The sequence below is a fragment of the Hyalella azteca genome, unplaced genomic scaffold, assembly GCF_000764305.2.
Source record: "Hyalella azteca isolate HAZT.00-mixed unplaced genomic scaffold, Hazt_2.0.2 contig12030, whole genome shotgun sequence".
NCBI classification, from domain to species: domain Eukaryota; kingdom Metazoa; phylum Arthropoda; class Malacostraca; order Amphipoda; family Hyalellidae; genus Hyalella; species Hyalella azteca.
Genome location: NW_025942000.1, coordinates 730,531 through 748,701, shown reverse-complemented (window position 1 = coordinate 748,701; position 18,171 = coordinate 730,531). Strand labels below are relative to the sequence as shown.

The window sequence follows — 18,171 nt, the reverse complement described above, 5'->3', positions numbered from 1 at the left end:
TTTGTATGGTCTATTGGATAATTGTTGAAATCCGAATAAAATTTCACTACAATAGATGCAGAACCTTGCAAATGATTATTCTCTAAAATTAATACGTTTTATTATTACAGAGAGATAACTTTGAAACTGATGAAATTCAGTTTTATGTTGTTACTGTACTTGTAAGCGCGCAATCTTAACTTAATATTTAATTGCGTAGCTGAAAAAGGACCTTGAAATCGCCTTTATTAACATAGCACGAGTTTCTTAAATAAAAAAAAAAACCATGCATCGTCGCAAACCTTGTAAAATCTTCTATCCTTCGTATCCAATAAGCCATCTTCCATTGACTATTGCCTATTGATCATCATACACTCAGAGAAATGAACGAAACTTTGTCCAAATAGAAATGCGCTTGTTTGGGTCATCCTGACCCAGTTAGGCATGGCAAAAGCGCGTATCAGTGTTACATTTGCTTACAATTAAAGTGTCTCTACTTGGATAATGTGATGCTATTTCTCTGAACAAACCTAGATTTGCAAATTGCACCTGGCAATTACGAGTGCAGCCTGTACAGCAAAAAGACTTCGACTGAATTGTCTCTACAAAATGAAGTGCAGAATTTACAGATTAAATTTATTGTTTAACTCTAAATGATATCTCGCACTGGCATAATAGTGGCTCATTCAAAAATTCATTTTTTTTTATTTGGTTACGGAGGCGATTGAAAGATGTGCAAGACTGTAAAAAATATTAATTAATATTGATGTCTGAAGTTTCCTTAACAGTAACAATTCATTTCAAATTACGATGTCGATATTGATGTAATTTAGGCATTAGCGCTGAAAAATATTCAATATTTGATTTATATGCCTCGGTTTACGCATAGGTATGCGTTTTATAAATTTGAATATAGTTCAACGAATCCATTATCATTTTAAATTTTTTTAATTCATACACAAATTGTCTAGATAATAACATCGCAAATAAAGCAATTATTTGTTTACGTCATAACCTAGTATTTCCTAGGAATAAAATCATAGCTATAGGTATAATACGTAATCTGTGAGGACGTATACAAGTGAATAAATGTTGTAATATGAATTTAATGAACAGATATAACTACTAGTATACGTAGCTAAGATATAAAAATAGAAACTTGAGAGATATGTACAATATCACATTAATCTATTACATTCAAATTAATATATAAAGTGTCAAAGTACCAATATTTACCATTCAAAATCATCTTCGTCCTGGCACATTCCCGAGAACGGCGACTTAATTTTTCTGTGCCCCTAGAAGCAAATGAGTTCAACTAATTTATAACGCAAGTTCACTAATAATTTAAAATCAAAGACAACGTCGAGCAAATTCACCAACCACATCTTCGTCCAGAACTTTTTTTTTTTGGCCAGCTCCATGATCAGCTGAAGAAATAGACAACGCTATCAAAATCATTGTAGAAACGCTAAATTTTCACAAATACCGTATATAATTCTTTTTGTGTAATTTAGGCGTTCAGAGTTAAGGTACTTGGTTCTCGTTGAAATAATTATTAATATAGCGCGAAGGCAGGGTAAAATTATTACCTATAGAAAATCAAATCAAAGTAAGTTTCGAGTCGGAGTGATACGTAGATTGTGTGATGCTGTAATGATGATTAATATAATAATAATAATTAATATAATACGTAGACAGGATCCTCCTCTCTGACGACGCCTCTCGTCTGTAGGCTCATCATGATGGCAAACAGCGGCTCGGACCAAGGCTTACGCATGCGCGTCCTGTAAGTGTGAAGGAGCGAAAAGGTTGTAGAGTGTAATAATAATAATAACGTAATTGATTGCTACAGACAAACATCAGATCAACGTAATTGATAGCTACAAACAAACATCAGATTGCTGGGTTACTTGACGCCCGAATAACATGCACTTCACTAACGATTAATTAAGATAGAAAATTATTGCTGAGAGATAATTAAACCCGAAATTATGTAAGCTAACATGAGATGAAAAGTATTAATGGCAAAAAAAAAGAGTACATTAAGGCGATTAAATTTAAATGATGAATAGGAAATCGGAGTTGACATAGAGCCACAAATTCAATCAACTTCTTCGATCAGTTATTTTTTTAGTGATCAAGTTTCATTGATATTAAGGCACTTACCGTTGCAATGTTTTCAGAGGCTCGAGATTTGGGTCTTTCTTCCCTGTGTCGGGATCAACGCAGACGAATGTGCATCTGTGTGAAACACAATTGTTAAATAAATATAGGTGTGTGATATCATACAACTATAATGATATAGGTGTATAATATTATAGGTCTATAATATAATTATACACCTAAATAACAATGACGAATTTCACTTTTCGCTGGAAGACGAAACAAAACATAAAACTATAAAGATGAATAAGATCTATGTTTCTATCATAACATTAGTACAAATTGCAACATTACTACATTGCAAGCTTTAAGTGCATATTTTCTTAAAATTTATACAACAATCGACATTTTAACGTTAGCAATGAAATTGAACATATCGATCCAAGTTTACCTGGTGCAGGGTTTCACATTGCGGAAGATGGCCATTTCACCAATTTTTATGTAGCGCCACTCATCTTCCTGGTGGGGACGTAGCTTGCCACAAGAAGCTTTGTCATCACTGAAATAAATTAAAATAAATGATTCTGTTGGACCTGTGTGACCTTCATTATAGAAGTACAATTGAAGATGTGTATAAATATATATAGATATATATATATAATTCAAAGATAGATACGAAAAGGAGGATACAGGTAAGTTAGTAATTGGAGTTCTGTTTTTTTTTCGCCAAAATAGTCATGAGCATATTTAGGTTTCAAAAACTGTATAAAGTAGGTTGGGTTTCTATGTGTTTAATCGAACACTAATACAGAATAACTGTATAGACTCTAGTCTACCAAAACTCAGGTAATGCACATGTGGAGCTAATTTTTATGTGTACGTTTGATGTACTCCGAGACGAAATTTAGCTTGAATATGACAAAACATTTGAATGTAATTCAAATTATTCAATTGAACCTTGTCAGACTGCATAATTTTAAAATTTTCTAATCGCAAATATTGTAGGTACAGTTGTAACAGTTCTACCTATGTAGTCCGACATAGGATAAATAGTAATTAGCCCATATACAGCAAATAACGTTTAATCAACGTTCATTTAACGTTACATGCCGTGTGGGGTTGGAATGCGTTGCTTGCCTGTCAACCAAGATGTTGGGGCGGAAGCGAAGTGCAGCGTAGCTTTTCCCTGGACCCTGTAGCTGCTCTACAGATGCCATCGAGAGTAGACTATATCCTGTGAGATCTGCATTGGAGTCCTGCACAATCAATATAATAATTATAGAATAGAATAGAAGTGTCGGCACTGAAGAAATAGGCCCATGGCCTGTTATGTATTACTAATAAATTAATTCCATTAATTTCTAGACATTGCGAGTCTAAGAGAACGTATTAACTAAAACAACTTATTACAAATATCAACAGAAGAAAATACAAAATAATGTTCATAATATTATTTTGATATTTACAATATTAACATTACTATTTGCAATATTATCTTGATCTTTGCCTGCCAGTGCGTTTCCAACAAAAATAACTCAGCACAAAAACGTATAGCAGCTTTTATTATGATAAATGTCAAAATCAATGTTTATCAACAAAAAGAAAGTTTTCATTACAACAACAAACTAAAAACGTATAGAAATTTTAACAATTTAAAGTCTAGAAGAACAAGGAAATATGATGAAGAACAGCGTTAAAAGCATTTATAAGAGCGAGTGTCGTTATATGCATTAAAAAGAATAAGTGTCATACCGAGTCCCCAGGCTGTAGTAGAGGCAACGTCACAGGAGTAGGAGGGTTGGGGACGCGTGTGGATTTGTTGACATCTTCATTGAAGTGCAGGAGACGAACAGGTCTCTGGAGCACTGACTGGAGCCACGCAGCTGCTTCATCACCACAATCTACACCTTCGACTGTACGTCCCTCAATCCTGGAGTGGAAGACCAATTATTAAACGAGGAGTGAGAAAATGTCTGAATTAAATTTACAGCTTCTCAAATCCTAGAAGAAAAATTGTTTGCAGAGAGAAAAGTGAAAAAATACCTGAAAATTTACAGCTCAAATCCTAGAAGAGAAATTGTTTGCAGAAAGAAAAGTGAGAAAATGCCTGAAGATTTACAACTCCTCAAATCCTAGAAGAGAAATTGTTTGCAGAAAGAAAAGTGAGAAAATGCCTGAAGATTTACAACTTCTCAAGTCCTAGAAAAGAAAAATTCTGAACAAAGAAGAGTGAGAACATTTCTGAAAACTTACAGCTTCTCAAATCCTTGAAGAGAAAATTTCTGAACAAAGAAGAGTGAGAAAATGTCTGAAAATTTACAGCTTCTCAAATCCCAGAAGAGAAACTTCTATTGAGCGAAAATTGAAATTGTTTTGTGAACATTTACAGTTCTTCAAACCCCTGGACCTGGAAGTGGGGGGGGGGGGGAAAGAAGAGGAAATGTCTGTTGAGAGAACAGAGAGAGCATCTGAAAAAGTATTCCGTTTGAGTGCAGATTGCTTTGATGATTGCAAAACGATCAGGTGAATGATAGGTATTGACGTGAATATTAAACAAAAGTACTTGATATAGGTAACAAACATGTGTTTATATGAATCTTAATGGACGGAAAAAAGAAAAGACCGAGAGGCCTTCAACTGAACTAGAAATAATTAATTAATTAATTAAATCGTTTCACTAATTCAATATAAACTGGGTGTTGAGATGCAAGTTTTCTAGGAAGCAATGCAAAACGATTACGGAAGCACATACCGAAGTAACGAGCTTGTTGTTAATCAATGGTAAGAATAATTAGCGGAGTGCAATCTAATGAAGATCATTCAATACATAATGAAAAGTTTCATTAATCTCACTCTGATATCTTGATCGGGCCTTGCTGCCTGCTAGCTTTGGTGATGCACAGCGGGTCCCTGCCAGAATAGCTGAGAGTGAGGTCACCATTCTCATCAAGGGAAGGCTTGATGAACACCATTTGAGGGCACATGCGCCCTGTCACCACCGAGTACTTGGGCGAATCGTTCACAACCGCGTAGCTCCTGAGGGAGTTTGAGGGCATAGAAGGTAATATTACGGTAAAAGAGAGGAAATATGAGGGCGAAAGAGAGGGAATTATTAGGGTAAATGTGAGATGGAATATGAGGATAAAAAAGGAATACTAGGGTAAAAAAGAGAGGGAACGTGAGGGTAAAAGAGAGGAAATATGAGGGCGAAAGAAAGGGAACATGAGGGTAAAGAGAGAGGGAATATGAGGGTGAAAGAGAGTTAATATAAGGTTAAAAGAGTGGGAATATAAGGGTAAAAGAGAGTTCATATGAGGGTAAATGTGAGGTAATACGATGGTAAAAGAGGGATTAAGAGGTTACAATATTTTACCCCTGACCCTAAAATCCTCACTTTGAAATTCTGGTTGAATTATTTGAATGCAATTTCATATGGAAGTTATGCTGCATTCACAGAATGAGTTCCCGTCTGATCCTATTTTATCAGAGCTTACTTCCTACAAAGCAAATGAATTTATTATGAAAATCACCATAAGATCATTGCATCAATAACAGTAATCGCACAGGCACAAAGCAAAAAAAATCACGTTTATGTTGACTATGTTTACAAAAATACTTATGAAAAACAATGAATGAATGAAAATCTATCGAAAGTAAAGCCAAATGTTTTATTCGCCATCAATACTGATCATATACTGTAATAATAATGCAAAACTCTACGCAGAATCAAGCTTTAATACAAGCGCGGAGTGGTTGAGTAGTTAAGAATAATTAAGATCACCAAAATTGAAGCAATGAGTTGGGGATTCGAAACCCGCAACAAATTTGAAAAACTCTGGTCAAAATCGGGAGGGCCGATAGATTAAGAATCGGCCACAGGCCAACATGGTCTGCTTAAAAATGATAGGTACTACTACATATTATTATTAGATTTATTCGCGATGGATTAAACTGGGAGTTCAATTCGTGAGAATTATCCTTAAATTGGATCTGCTTCCTCTAAGTGGTAATTTTGCATAATTTTTTAAATATTTGGGGTGAAGGGAATTGAGGAATCATAACAAGTTAAACTTCACTCACCTGTCCCGAAGAGAAGATGTCAGTTCTTCCAATCCAGCTCGTACAGCTGCCAGGGCAGCGTACAAATCTAGAGGTGCACACGACGTCACGGGATACAGCCAAACCTTCTTGACTTTACCAACATGCTGCCACTTAGCCTTTTGTAGCTCACGGGCACTGGAAATTAAAATAAACATATTAGAAAATCATGATTTCAACATAAACATAATATTATATTGTTTAATAAGGAGCCACTAAAGGATTTTACAAAGAAAATTGCTGCAGTGAGAAGTAGGGGGTTCCAACTGAATAACTCTAATTAAATTTTATTCTCAAGATCAACATTTTCGTCGTGTTGTCATTGACAATTGACAAGCATCAACACATTAACAATTGACAAGCATCAACACATTGACAATTGACAAGCATCGGCACATTGACAATTGACAAGCATAAGCACATTAACTATTGACAAGCATAAACACATTGACAATTGACAAGCATCGGCTTATTGACAATTGACAAGCATGAGCACATTAACAATTGACAAGCATCAGCACATTGACAATGGACAAGCATCATCACATTGACAATTGACAAGCATTAGAACATTGACAATTGACAAGCATAATCACATTGACAATTGACAAACAACACATTGACAATTGACAAGCATCAGCACATTGACAATTGACAAGCATCAGCACATTGACAATGGACAAGCATCATCACATTGACAATTGACAAACAAATTGACAATTGACAAGCATCAGCACATTGACAATGGACAAGCATCAGAACATTGACAATTGACAAGCATCATCACATTGACAATTGACAAACAACACATTGACAATTGACAAGCATCAGCACATTGACAATTGACAAGCATCAGCACATTGACAATTGACAAGCATCAGCACATTGACAATTGACAAGCATCAGCACATTGACAATTGACAAACATCAGCACATTGACAATTGACAAACATCAGCACATTGACAATTGACAAACATCAGCACATTGACAATTGACAAACATCAGCACATTGACAATTGACAAACATCAGCACATTGACAATTGACAAACATCAGCACATTGACAATTAACAAACATCAGCACATTGACAATTAACAAACATCAGCACATTGACAATTAACGAACATCAGCACATTGACAATTGACAAACATCAGCACATTGACAATTTAACAGAGTTTTGACTGACCTGCATCACCAGCCCTACAAGAATCGTATCATCTCTTAGGGATTAATCAGTTCTCAAAGCCATGCAGCTTGGACTCCAAGCCTTGTCACATGTAAAGACCAAAGTTTGAACAAAATGTAGAAATGAAAACATAAAAAGACATCAGCACTAAATTACAACGATTTGAAGTGTCTGAAAAAAAATTATTTTCTCCCTCACAGTTGCCATTCACATGATAGTTTAGTTTAGGGAACAAAGTGATGATATTAACAAGGTAACGATAAATGATGGGGCAAAAAAAAAAGCAAGAAGCATAGTAAAACGTCTAATATTCCAAATATAACTTGACAAATTCAACAAATTAAATTATAAATCTATACGTTCATTATTAGTTTATAACTGTTAATCCTACTGAATTTAGACAATAAAAAAATATCGAAATAAAGGTCCATATATATGAATTGGAATGATTTTATTAATTCTCCCACATTCATAACATATATAAATTGTATCTACTTATAGAGACGAGTAACAAAATAAGGTAAATTCAACATATTGCAAATACAACAAATGTAAGTTACGTCATAACTTTACGTCTGCCCAACATATAATATTGTTGTTTGGTCTCTGGAGACACTTACAATTATTCCATTAAATATAGGTAATAATGAATATTTCATACCTTCATAAGGCCTATGTATTCACCACACAAAGACAACAACGTTATTTTGCCGACTTAATAACTGATCATGGAAGACAAACTTCAAACTAGTATCTTTCTATCTACCTTAATTACTGGCTTTGGAAATGCACTGCATTGAGACACATCGAGAGCTTCTAATCTAGTCTCGTTGCTGGTCTTAGGAATGCAGCAAAAAAGACACCTAATGAGCATTTATTTCTTATTTACTACGAATAACAATTTTTCATCAAGCTGAAAATAGAAGGAGTTGAAATATGTGTGAATATAACAATTTCTCTCATATCTATCACAGTAAAATTTAATTATGAACAAATATAGAGGCAGTCAATTTGTATATACCTAGTATAATAAACATTCAACTTAAGTATTGCCATGGACGCTGCAATAGGTGCCCCTTGAAAAGCTCTAGGAAGCCCAAGGTATGTCGTATGTTGCACACCTACGTACCATCAAGGTCACGTCAGCTACAAGTAATTTACTTCAGAACATCCATGATGTTCACGTCAACTACAGGAGTTGTACACTGCACCACTACCATGTTGCTCGCATCAACTACAGGAGTTGTACACTGCACCACTCCCATGGTGTTCACGTCAACTACAGGAGTTGTACACTGCACCACTCCCATGGTGNAGTTATATAATGTTGAGCCTGTCTCTTATACACATCTAGATGTGTATAAGAGACAGACTACCATGTTGGTCGCATCAACCACAGGAGTTGTACACTGCACCACTACCATGTTGGTCGCATCAACTACACAAGTGCGTAGACAGGGTCACCCTCTTTGACAACGCCTCTCGTGTCCAGGCCCAAGTTGATGCCAAACAGAGGGTTGGTCCACGGTTTTACCATGCGCGTCCTGCACAACCATACATGACATGAGATGCTTTAATATAATAAAGGGTACCTATCTATCTTGCAGGATGATGGAAATAATGATATCCTGATCATACAGGGTAATAATGTGGATATCTAGAGTGGGAATAATAGGTTCATGGAATGGGTAACCTGACATCAAAAATGAGAATGGAAGAATGCTTGGCACATATATATAATTTATGCTATGCGCATGCAAATAGTTCTTATAAAATTCAGTGAAAAACTTAAATTTTGCAAGAAAACAGTGATACTAGGAACTAGCATCAAAGGCATTTAAATCTGACCTAGCATGTTTGGATACAAAAAATAAAAATCAGAACAAAGCCACAGTACATGTCGCAACTTTTATTTACTAGAATTTAATTCATGGTGTTTTGTACTCACTTCTTTAGTGTTGTTAGTGGTTCAAGATTAGCATCTTTCTTCCCCGTAGCAGCATCAACGCAGGTGAAAACACATCTGCATACAAAACAAGCATAGTATATAACACCAGTCATGTAGCTGAACTTCACTTGGGTAAAAAATGTATTGTAAAAATATTATTCATATACGGTAACTATTAATTTACATGTTATACAAATCAGAAAATAAGAGGATAGATTGCAATCAATATTTCCACAAACAGTTTTCCAATATCAGGAGCATCCATTTGAGTGGTAGCTGGACCCACATTTACCTGGTGCAGGGTTTCACATTGCGGAAGATGACAGTTTCACCAATTTTTATGTAGCGCCACTCATCTTCCTGGTGGGGACGTAGCTTGCCACACGAGGCTTTGTCATCACTGAAATAAATTAAAATAAATGATACTGTCGGACCTGTGTGATCATTATAGATATACAGTTGAAAATATATAAATAAGTAGGTATATAACTCAAAGATAGAGATGAAGATGATGCTGAATGCAAATAAAATTATTACATACCTATTTCTAAATAGAGATTGCATATATTACATTCATATGGTTGATAATGTTCAATAAGTGACACAAGGGATTGAAGTGATGATGATGATGATACTGAAATGTCAAAGGATACTAGTGACATTTTATTGAAGAAATTTGTAAGAATTGAATGCTGATATAGAGCTGATTCAAGTTAGAAAAAATGTAAAGATGAATTGCCATAGAGCCAACTTGTATTTTAATACATTGATTTGATTTAAATACCTGTCAACTACAAAGTTAGGTCGGAACTGAAGAGCAGTGTAGTTTTCACCATGTTCTCGCAGCTGCTCCACTGATGCTGTTGACAGCAGCATGAATCCAGTCAGATCTGTATAGATGCCCTGCACAATAGAAATGATCTACCCATGATATAGATGACATAAATTCAACTTGAGGAATGTAAATAAATTCATTCAAATAAAGATTTAAGAATCAGTCAAGATAACAATGAATGGTTAAGTAAATATTTATGATTGTCCTACCGAGTCTCCAGGCTGGAGTAGAGGCAACGTCACAGGAGTAGGAGGGTTGGGGACGCGTGTGGATTTGTTGACATCTTCATTGAAGTGCAGGAGACGAACAGGTCTCTGGAGCACTGACTGGAGCCATGCAGCTGCTTCATCACCACAATCCACACCTTCAACCTTATCACCCCAAACCCTGAAGTGGAAGAACAAAGGTCCCAGAAAAAAGATTTAGAAGAGTGTAAATAATTTTGAAGATTCCACAATAATCTGTTACATAATATAGACTGTACCATTAGACAGAACTATTAGAATTATCAAACACTAGGAACTAAAATATGCTGATTTTAAGAATGCAAAGAAAAAAGAAATGCAAGGCTATGAGGACCGTTTGAGATACAAATAAAATATGAAAGTTTCATTAATCTCACTCTGATATCTTGACCGGGCCTTGCTGCCTGTTAGCTTTAGTGATGCACAGTGGGTCCTTGCCAGAATAGCTGAGAGTGAGGTCACCATTCTCATCAAGGGAAGGCTTTATGAGCACCATTTGAGGGCACATTCGCCCCGTTACCATTGTAAACTTGGGTGAGTCATTCACAACCATGTAGCTCCTGAGGGAAAATGAATGCACAAGGAAGAATCTTGCTTACATTATATCAACATAATTTTAACAAAACTTATGAGATTCAGCTGTACACACAGCCAAAAGTAAGCAAAATCATACATAAATGCTGTATGATATAGTAATAGATAAATATTGAACATAATGCAATGTTTCTTTTCAATGCTGTTTATGTTGCAATAAAATAAATCTGAAAACATGGTTATAATCAATTGTGCATCAATGTTGTCATTAGACAGCTCTAGATGTTGACAAGACTTAATAATCCTTTTATTTTGTTGCGTTTTATTCAGAGGAAGTGGAGAAATCATAACATCTTAAAACTCTTTTTCATTTATTCCTCTATCTTTTCCTATTCCTCTATCTTTTTCTATTATTCCTCCAAAGTTATTGGAGGAATAATAGGCAAATAAAACTTTACTCACCTGTCCCGAAGAGCTGAGGTTAATTCTTCGAGCCCAGGTTTTACTGCCAATGCAGCATGCAAATCTAGAGGTGCACATGATTTCACAGGGTACAGCCAAACATGTTTGACTTTACCAACAAGCTGCCATTTAGCTTCCTGTAGCTCACTGGCACTGGAAATTGAAAATTGTCCATAATAATTGAAAATGAGAGCTCATATTTATTTTAATTTTTCAATTTACAGCATGCTTAGGATTCCACTAATCAGGTTAATGCTTGGAATAAAACTGATCTTTACTGTATATTATTTAAAAAATGAAAGAAGTTTATATTTGAAACCCTAATGAAAATTGCTCAGACATGCAATGAGCAATAAATTACCAAATTGTTAACTAACCTGCATCATCAGTAAATCAGAGAATATATAGGTATATCTTCCCTCAGCAACCTTAAAAAATAGGCCCAGACACCTTAGGCCTCTAAATCTTAAAAAGTTCTTAAATGAAATTATGATGCATCTATGACAATAATAAAAAAAATCACATTGTAATTTGCTAAATTTTTTCACACAAGAACCAAAAGTATTTATAGCTATTAGTAAGATTAAATTAGAGATATGCTGCACAATTTTTTTCCGGTTTGAATGTTAACTTCCATGACTTACAAGCTAAACTCATTAATTCATCCCATCAAACGGGATAATAAGAGACAATTTTGGGCGTTTTTTGTTAATATCTTCTTACCATTAAACATTTCATAAACGAGTTTAGGCTCATTTTAAAGGTCTTTGCAAGGGCAATCGTATGGCATCTCTGACAAATTCCATATGCCATTTGTAAGGAGCCAGAGCAAAATAAAAGCGTCCTGAATTACCCCTATAACAGGGTAATTTGGGACACTTGAAATAAAACTTAATTTTAAAATGTTTGAAGCAGGCAGAGTGCACTCATCCTTTACGAACAGTACTCCAGAGTCCTTCTCTTCCTTTGTAGATGATTTAGATATAGAATAAATGACATTTTCTGTGATTTGTACTTGTTATTCCTTTATTAATATATTACCATATCCATACATTAGTACCATCAACTGGGGCTACTTGGGACGGGCGGGGTAACTCGGAACAGTCCTCCAACATGGCGTAAACTGTTTTAGTAGCAAAACTAATTTGAATATTGCAAAACTTAATATAGTGGCGTAAACGTCAACATTTTTCCTATCTATGTAGTATAAAGGAAGTTCAAAAATACTACATTTACTAGCTTTGAAAAATTCCTGAAAAAGGTGAAAAACGATATTTTGAAAAGTTACTTCTGCTAAGGTCTGAAGTAAAAAAAAATATTCACCATATTAAAAAATTTTACTTGCATAAAAGTTGCACCCAGGTGTTGGCTTGAAAATGTAATCAACAGATTTTGCCCATCTCATTAAAAAAAAATGGCGGTCATTTCCGCACGGAGGGGCTACTCGGGATAACCCCCAGGGCTATTCGGGATACCCCCAAAAATGCATTTACAGTAGAACCTCAGTTAGCAAAGGCTCCAGTTAAGAAATAAATTGATTAAAAACAAGGAATATTGATTACATTTATCTAGTTCAGCGAAAAAATTTCACTTATCAAAAAATTAGTGCATCATTGGTGATCACAAAATTGTGCATAGAATGACATATACGGTATAGAATTGTGCACCAGGCATCATAAAATGAAAAGTAGGTATATATAGTCAGATGGGATAAGACAGGACCGAAATCACTAACAAGCCTGTAGCATCTATACCATGAATAACTAAAAAACCCTAAACCTATCACAAGGTGTACTTGTGCAATGGGCTTCTAAGCTACAACTCAGACGTTTTGCATCTAACACAGTTTTATGTACAGATTAAAAAAAGTGAGCTGGTCCCATCTTACCCCAGTGGGGTAAGACCAACTGGCAATTCTTTTGTTACAAGGTTTTTAATAAAAGTACAAATCTGATATTCAATATTATCCATTTAGAAATACATTATTTGATTAATCAACCACTTGTTACTGTTTTGTGTTGCGGGAAGTCAACTCTAATATCAGTCACATTTAAGTTTTTGTCATGAGAAAACTTTGTTAAGCATAGTAGTAAGAGTGGATTGGCTTTGGTTCATTGTAGAGCACTGCTAAATGTTTCATGTATATTCCATTAGTGTCATTGTTTGGAAAATTTATCAAATTGGTAATAAAACCAATGTATAATAACTTAAGTACTATCAGACATCATGTGTTTTCTTGCTAACTGCATTTGTGGTGCACTTCTTCAAACATAGCTCATGCCCTCTCACAGAGTGGTGATCATAATTACTTTTCATGTTTCACACAGTGATTTTTCTCCCAGCCAATCTTGCACATACTCGTTCTGCAGCTCACTAATGGGAAGAGACATCCCTATTTTCTATATCCCTTTGATGCAATTTAAAATAGTGCACTTAATTTCTCTAATTAAAAAGCTAACAAGTTATAATGAAGTTTGAGCAAAAGAGAAAAATTTTGACCAAAATACTTCATGTACTACACAATAATATATTCATTTAAAAACTATTTTTGATAAACTGTAGGGTAATAAAGGACCATTTGTAGGATAAGACAGGACCATTTGTGGGGTAAGATAGGACCACTTGTGTGGTAAAACAGGATCATTTAGTGGTCCTGTCTTACCCCATGTCCAGTCCTTTTTTAGCCCATTTTAGAATAAATGTCAAGCAGTGATGGTAGCAGGTAGGAATGCCTAGTATGTCCAAAAAGTTGCCTATTATTTGAAGTTACCTGCCTACATCCACAAACCTGGCCAAAAAATTTTATGTCATTAGATGGAGCTTATTTCCCAAACAGGGTTAACTATTTTGTGACCCTTCTTTACATAGGTTTTCTTTAAAAATTAGCCAGAAATTCATTATTTGCAGAAGAGGGTTGCCACAAACACTGAAATGACAGGCAATAATTGCTTTAACATATTCGTTTGTCAAATTGTATTCAGTGCAATTAGAATGCATGCCATGGGCCGGTCCTTTCTTACCCCATGAAGGCTGCGATCCTGTCTTACCCCATTTGACTATATAATTGACCTAAACTATGATTTTTTATTTCTGCAAAACATATGATTGTCACTAAAACATTCCTTTCTGTTTAAGGTATGTTTTTCACAATCTTTTTTTTATAGAAAATTCACTTAACCCAATTAAAATGGTGTGAAATTACAAGCCGTCCAGTAAGCTTACAGATAGAAAAAATGCTATAAGGCTGCTGATATCAGTGATATGAAGCTTGCAGTGGACATGGTTGTTGTAAATGCTCAATGGCATGTTCATGGATACAGTAATATCGCATCAATAATACGGTAATCAATGTATATGGTAATATCATATCAATAAAGGAAAAACAAGAAAAATCACTGAAAATGTCATTTATTCTACCTCTACATCATTTACAATGAAAGAGGAGGACTTCAGAGTACTGTTAGTTAGTTAGTAATCAAGTAATGGATGAGTACACTCTGAATGCTCCAAATATGTTAAAATGAAGTTTTATTGCAAGTGTCCCAAGTAGCCTTGTAATCTAGTCTGGCAAAGTCCTATTTTTGTCTGAAATATCGCGGCTCTAATATCATATAATTTCAGTAGGTATGAAATCTCGCGGCTCGCGAGATTTCAACTTCCGCAATCCACATTGCTTTACCGTTTCCGCCAAAAATATCTGGCAGAAAAAACATAAACATCGTAATGTAAACAAATAAACAAAACGTTTGTTGAAGATCGCGCATAGTTGCGGTCATGTCAAAGCTAAATGGCTTTTCATGGCCGAGATATGGAATTCACGGCTCGGTGAAATAGAATCACGGCTCGTAGAAATGGAATCACGGCTGGCAAATCCATAAAACCACGGCTCGAAAAATTCAGTCGCGGCTCGCCAAGTAGATATATTCCATACTAGAGTAGATATATTCCATATTAGGCCTTGTTCGACAGGCGGACGGGGCTACTCAGGATACTTTTTTTGCTTCTGGCACCTTACGAACAGCATATGGAATTTTTTGTAAGATGCCATTCGATAGCCCTCACAATTCACAAAGAGCTATAAAATGTGCCTAAACTTGTTTATGGAATGTTTCATGGTAAAAAGTTATTAAAAAAAAAAAAATGCTCAAAACCTTAAACTGTCCTGAATGTAGCCCGGGTTAATGGTATTTCACACTTTACTTTGCCAAACTTTTTAAGAGCCAATGGGACAAAGTTTTCTTTACATTACTGGTTGTAATTTTAGTAGACTTTTGTAACAAAATTAGGTATAAATAAGGCTTGGAAGTTTGCAGACATACAATTAAATTTAATAGCTACTATTTATTACAAAAGGCCAATAATAACTTCCAAAATTAGAATCCTTAATTCCTTATCATTATCAACATTTGTCACTTAGGTATTGTCAGACACTCAGAGTCAGAGCATAGGTACTGCCTAGCCCTAGTGTCTAGTGACAAACCAGAGGGAGAGAATAGAGATTTTATTAGAATCAGTTCATTTTTAATTTCCTCAGTTAGGCTACTCATTACTCAAGATTTAAACCAATTTCTTATCATCTTATGTAGGTATGTGCTGGTAACTTGGTAAGTGGTATCCATTCCACGATAATTTGCTTGTCTACTTAATGACTCAAAAATGAACTTGAGAGTTGAGGGAGAGTCTAAAAAAACTATCTGCTTTCGCTTTGCACTCTCTACTTGTGACTCTGAGACTTAGTCTCAGAGAGTCAGAGTCACTCACATTCAGCGTTTGTCACCGGTCACGTTATCGCGCACGCGCCACGTGGCCCGCAGCCCCGCACACTGCGTTATTTGATTTAATTAGGCAAATAATTTAATCCTCATTTAACTTACCTCAAAAGTTTCACATTTCTGGAATCTGGTTTTAACATCTTCCAGGCGACGTAACCTCCAATTATGACGGCTGAGGCTGCCAAGCAGCCTTTCCATTGCGACGATGTAACTATGGGAACCATTTTCACGAGCAACTGGCAATCCGCTTTATTCTCTAGCAATCAGTTCCCTTCAATCCGCCCAATTGGATTCAAGATAAAAATTTATTTGGTATATAGACGGCATTAACTAGCGTAGTCTTGTGGTATCGCTAATCCAAAGTACCATTAGCTATTAAGATTGGGGTAATTAACTTTGACTTTGAAGGGTTGAGGTGTTGAAGGCCTTATTAGAGGCCTGTCACCAATCATGGTGATACGTCGTATTAAGCAACGTGCGTGGTGGGTTCCAAATACTAGTTCAGTGTTAGCAGTCCGGGTCGTACTTGGTGGCTAGGTTTGACCAGTGAGCGTCCAGGCGAGGCTTGAATGAGTTGACACTAGGGGCGGGAACTACCAGCTCAGGAAGGCTATTCCACACGTTCACCACTATGGCGGAGACGAAATTCAAGCATACCTGGCGACTGCATTGCTCTTAAACAAGTTTCAAACTATAGCCTCTGGTTCTGTCACTGGTGGACAGCTTGAAGAGTGATGCGGTGTTGTACATCACGTGGACGTATTTGTAACAGTCTATGAGATCGCCTATTTTTTCTGTGTTCGAGACTTGGTAGGTGCAAAGCGGCTAGCCGAGCCGGGTAGTCTAGGTTGCTAAGTGATGCCAGTAGCTTGGTCGCCCTTCTCTGAACATCTTCTACCTCCGCACAGAGTGTTTTGCTGTATGGCTGCCAGTCTGCCACACAGAGTGGCCGTATTCCAACAGTGGGCGTACAAGCGCCTTATATAACTGAACCGACACAGGTTCTGTGAGGCAGTCGAAGCCATGGTTGAATGTATTAATTAAACCATGGTCGAAGCTACGACGGATGATGCCGACAACTCTGTTGGCTTTAGCGGACATTTGGGCAACATGGTTTCTGAAGTACAGGTTGTTGTCTACTAGAACTCTAAGATCGCGTTCAACCTCCGAGTTTGCAAGTTCAAGTACAGGGCGATACGATGCCTCACTCTTCTCTGTACCAACTTTCAGAACACTACACTTTTCCGAATGGAAACGTAGCAGCCACTGATCAGACCACGTCAGCAATCTATTGATGTCTTCTTGGAGCACCACCGTGACGGATTCACTATCACTTCTTGTGAATACTTTTGCATCGTCCGCGAACAAACGCATGTCACTCTGAATGCATCCAGGCAAATCGTTAATGTACACCACGAAGAGCACTGGTCCTAAGACCGATCCTTGAGGAATACCACAGATGACAGATGCCTGGTCTGAATGTGAGCTGTTCACTACCACACGCTGAGTACGATTTGTCAAAAAAGTTGCTGATCCACCCATGCACCTTGCCACCGATTCCGTAGGGCTTTACCTTACTGAGCAGACGTTGATATGGCACACTGTCGAAGGCCTTTTGGGAGTCCAAGTAAATTGTGTCCACTGAACCACAAAGGTCGAGCACTTTGGTCCACTCGTCTAAAACGTCAAGAAGCTGCGTTGTGCAGGGACGCCCGTCCACAAATCCATGTTGCTTTTCGCTAATAAGAGAGTGGGCCTGAGGATAGAGCACAACGTGCTCACGCACAAGTTTTTCTATTACTTTGCACAGTACACACGTCAGGCTGACTGGGCTGTAATTGTTGGGTAGGAGTCTGCTCCACTTATTGAAGACGGGTGTCACACGAGCTGTACGCCAGTCTTCAGGGATTTTACCCTCATCGAGAGAGCGCCTGAACAGAGTCGCGATGGGGGTATGCTAGCACCTCAGTTGCTTCTGCTAACATGAGTGGGTGGATATCATCC

General features: G+C 36.5%; 1 protein-coding gene across 3 annotated transcripts; it reads right to left on the bottom strand.

Moving 5' to 3' along the window:
- Positions 1-716: 716 nt before the first annotated feature.
- On the bottom strand, positions 717-16,686 carry LOC108671946 (mitochondrial amidoxime-reducing component 1). 3 transcript variants are annotated; one of them, XM_018159542.2, is made up of 8 exons: positions 16,270-16,686; positions 6,166-6,321; positions 4,939-5,121; positions 3,838-4,015; positions 3,223-3,341; positions 2,537-2,644; positions 2,149-2,223; positions 717-1,766 (listed from the first exon to the last, which is right to left on the bottom strand). In XM_018159542.2, exons 1-8 carry the CDS (start codon positions 16,389-16,391, stop codon positions 1,661-1,663), a joined length of 1,047 nt encoding a protein of 348 aa, XP_018015031.1. In that variant the 5' UTR covers positions 16,392-16,686; the 3' UTR covers positions 717-1,660. The 3 variants fall into 3 exon arrangements, with proteins under 3 accessions (XP_018015031.1, XP_018015032.1, XP_047739071.1); XM_018159543.2 differs by lacking the exons at positions 2,537-2,644; positions 3,223-3,341; positions 3,838-4,015; positions 4,939-5,121; positions 6,166-6,321 and adding exons at positions 9,612-9,719; positions 10,104-10,222; positions 10,364-10,541; positions 10,777-10,959; positions 11,396-11,548 and having other exon boundaries at positions 16,270-16,653; XM_047883115.1 differs by lacking the exons at positions 717-1,766; positions 2,149-2,223; positions 2,537-2,644; ... (2 more) ...; positions 4,939-5,121; positions 6,166-6,321 and adding exons at positions 8,751-8,915; positions 9,320-9,394; positions 9,612-9,719; ... (2 more) ...; positions 10,777-10,959; positions 11,396-11,548 and having other exon boundaries at positions 16,270-16,582.
- Positions 16,687-18,171: the final 1,485 nt, after the last annotated feature.

What these genes read in the sequence shown, in the direction of transcription:
- LOC108671946 (XM_018159542.2), bottom strand. Translation starts at nt 16,391, where the DNA reads ATGGTTCCCATAGTTACATCGTCGCAATGGAAAGGCTGCTTGGCAGCC. An exon ending in TACTACAGCCTGGGGACTCG is followed by an intron (nt 3,342 to 3,837) that starts GTATGACACTTA and finishes TTGATTGTGCAG; the next exon opens with GACTCCAATGCAGATCTCAC. An exon ending in CCCAACATCTTGGTTGACAG is followed by an intron (nt 2,645 to 3,222) that starts GCAAGCAACGCA and finishes AATTTATTTCAG; the next exon opens with TGATGACAAAGCTTCTTGTG.